The sequence below is a fragment of the Frankliniella occidentalis genome, unplaced genomic scaffold (assembly GCF_000697945.3).
Source record: "Frankliniella occidentalis isolate FOCC.00 unplaced genomic scaffold, Focc_3.1 Scaffold68, whole genome shotgun sequence".
In the NCBI taxonomy this organism is placed as follows: domain Eukaryota; kingdom Metazoa; phylum Arthropoda; class Insecta; order Thysanoptera; family Thripidae; genus Frankliniella; species Frankliniella occidentalis.
Window position 1 is genome coordinate 43,485 of NW_026267198.1, and position 2,780 is coordinate 46,264.

Sequence of the window (2,780 nt, forward strand, 5' to 3'; positions counted from 1 at the left end):
GGGCAAAGCGGGTGGGGTCATATTGTAAGCCTACAAAAAAATGTGACGTTCAATTTGGCTCGAAAAAGAGAATGATTAATGATTTGTGATTTGTTATAAATTAACATTGAACAAGGTTTAAAAGGCGTAGGATGGGGTTGGAAACGTCGGTGGGGGTGCGAGTGCATAAAGACCTGTGAGCTGTAGACGTACTAATACAAAAAACATAGAAAAATACCGAAACCCCCGCGTCTTAGGTCTTTTAGATGGAAAAATTGCAAGTGTCCCATAACTGTGACATGCCGTCCAATAACTGTCTCCAGCCGTCCAATAACTGTGTTTTTCGACCTCTGACTTTGAACCAACCTAAAGGGCGTAAGGCGTTGAATTCTTAGTCAAACTAGAGTGGTAACCTTTAGTTCGAACCTTCAACTAGCCCATGAGCCCATAGGTACGTCTCATCTTTAATCGAGAGATGCACAGCGCTGCTTCAAACGAAAGTGTGCGCTTAACCGTCCCATAACTGTATCACCTACCCTAGTTTCATTTGATTCGAATTAGGTGCACATGCGGTTCAGGCAATAATTCAAAGACCCCGTGGACTGGGGACCAAAATCTTGTTTGCTTCTAGAGCCAACTACTGCCAGTCTACAAGACGACAATATCAAAATCTTGATTCAAAGCTGATCCGAAACAGGTTCGTATGTCCGTATTTTGGGTCACGACCATGCTCAAACTGCGATATCTCCGAAACGAGTGCACTCACGGACACAACGAAAATGCGTTATTTTGTGGCACATCTAACCTTCTAGTCTGTCCCTACGGGATTGTTCTAAAACCTGTGGGCTTAGGTATATGCCAGGAATACCATAATTTGATCCGAAATAGGTTCAAGTCGCTCTATAATGTGAATTGCGTCACATTTCTTACAATAGACCTTTTGAGCAGACCGAACATCTCTATCCGGCAACGCTGCACCAACTGTGGCTCAAATCCAGATTACACTCTTCACCCTTTACCTGTTTTCGAGAAACGATTCCCGGATTTCAAAGAACTACACTAAATCTGGATTTGTGATAAATCAACCCGAAACCGTCGAGTGCGGAGTGAAATGAAGCTAGCATCTTTGTTGGGTGAAAGGGCGGCCTGTTGGTTGAATAGGCAAGAAGATATACCTGTTGAACCTGCAACGTTGTCTTCGCCGCTCTTAGCTGTGTGGCGACTATTAGGCAGAGCATTCGTAGCGTCTCGCTCATTGATATGGTGATCACAATGCATAGGAAACATGGGGCTGCTGCTGGGTACCCGGTGGCAGCCTGGAGCACCATGCCGAGCCAGACACCTAGCTCGCCATCGAACCAGGGCCACATTTCCAGAATGAGTTTACCCTGCAGGACGACGGGCAGCACCAGACTGATAGAGGCAGCAATGCCGTAAATGTGGGCGACTCCGTAGCCCTGGCGCGTGCGTTTAAACAGCTTGCTGGCCTCTACCTATAAATCAAACGCCACCTTATGTAAGAGCTAATAAATGGCACAGCCAAACACGCAACAATAGGGATAAAAAAAATGGGATTACAAAAGCGAATTATTTGGAAACTTGATCTTTATTTTATTTGACGAAAGTAAGCTGTACCTGTCAGGCTAGAAAGTCCGAGTGAGAAAGAGATGGTTGAAAATTTCTACCGCCGGTGCGGATGGAACCCGACATAGCGGGCTCCTTGTCCGCTTTTAACTGAAAAAGGCTCGGATATTGCACTTATTGACTCATCGTTTAAGCTTTGCACATTTGTTCAAGGGTCCACTCTGAACGATTTGGCTCGAGCAGCATTCCCTCTGGCCGTGCGGACACCGGTTAAAGGCAATTGTAGTGAAACTTTTCAAAATTCTGAATTATCTATTCGCAAATGTTCTATTTGTCCACATTGCCACGATTGGCATGGTCTAGAAGCGATTTCTCTCGAAATTGTATGTGCAGAACACGACAAAATTGTCGGATCTCGGAAAGCGTGTGTACATTTCGTGTTTAAGCAGAAAACGGGCGTGTTAATTTTCAGACTAGTGCAATTTCATACTAGTGGCTATACCTCCGTTGCAAGTGAGACAGACAGTCCGTCGATTTACTTCGTCGATTCGACCTCTATATGGTCCAGAAATCGACGTACTGTCGACGTCGATGTGTGGATGAAAAAAGCGCATATCAGAGTATTCGAACCCACGAACCCTCCCATCAAGCCTCCTGACCTGCTGTCCTATCCACTCCGATACCACACCACCTGCTGATATAAGGGATCTGTAACCATGACTTCCTACTATTCTACACCCCAGTATGTCGCTCGTGTATCGTATAAAGAGGATTTGCCTGGAGCAGACGATCGGGAAAGAAGAACAAGAATATCGGAAATAGAATGTAAAATTGGGGCGATGACCAATCCAGGGTGAGTGCCGCTAATGCATGCTTAGCACTGATTGGCTAGCGGCTCAATTTCTCATACCAGTGTTCGCTTCTTGTTCTCCTGCCCTAATGATCTGCTTCCAGGCAACTCCACGACTGGAATTCGTTAAAGTCGTAACTACTTACATGAAACGCTTTCTTAATATGTATAGTTTTGGCGAACAATGTTAATGTTGCTTTGACTGTGTATTTTTAAAATACGGTAGGGCATCGACGGGGAAGTACCAATGCTGCCTCAGCAACATAACCACGGATTACTCGTTGTCGCACCGTCATCATGCATTTTGGAGTGATGCATGCTTTGAACCAGGGGCTCGCAACGCAGTGCTGAGGCCGGGGCCCATGCG

General features: G+C 45.6%; 1 protein-coding gene across 1 annotated transcript in view; it reads right to left on the minus strand.

Annotated features, from left to right (window-relative positions):
* Positions 1 to 2,780, minus strand: part of LOC113210343 (uncharacterized) — a 28,004-nt gene that overhangs the window by 9,930 nt on the left and 15,294 nt on the right. Inside the window, exon 4 of the mRNA XM_026428299.2 lies at positions 1,155 to 1,472. Within this exon, the coding sequence (XP_026284084.1) occupies positions 1,155 to 1,472 (318 nt within the window). The remainder of the gene's footprint in view (positions 1 to 1,154; positions 1,473 to 2,780) is intronic.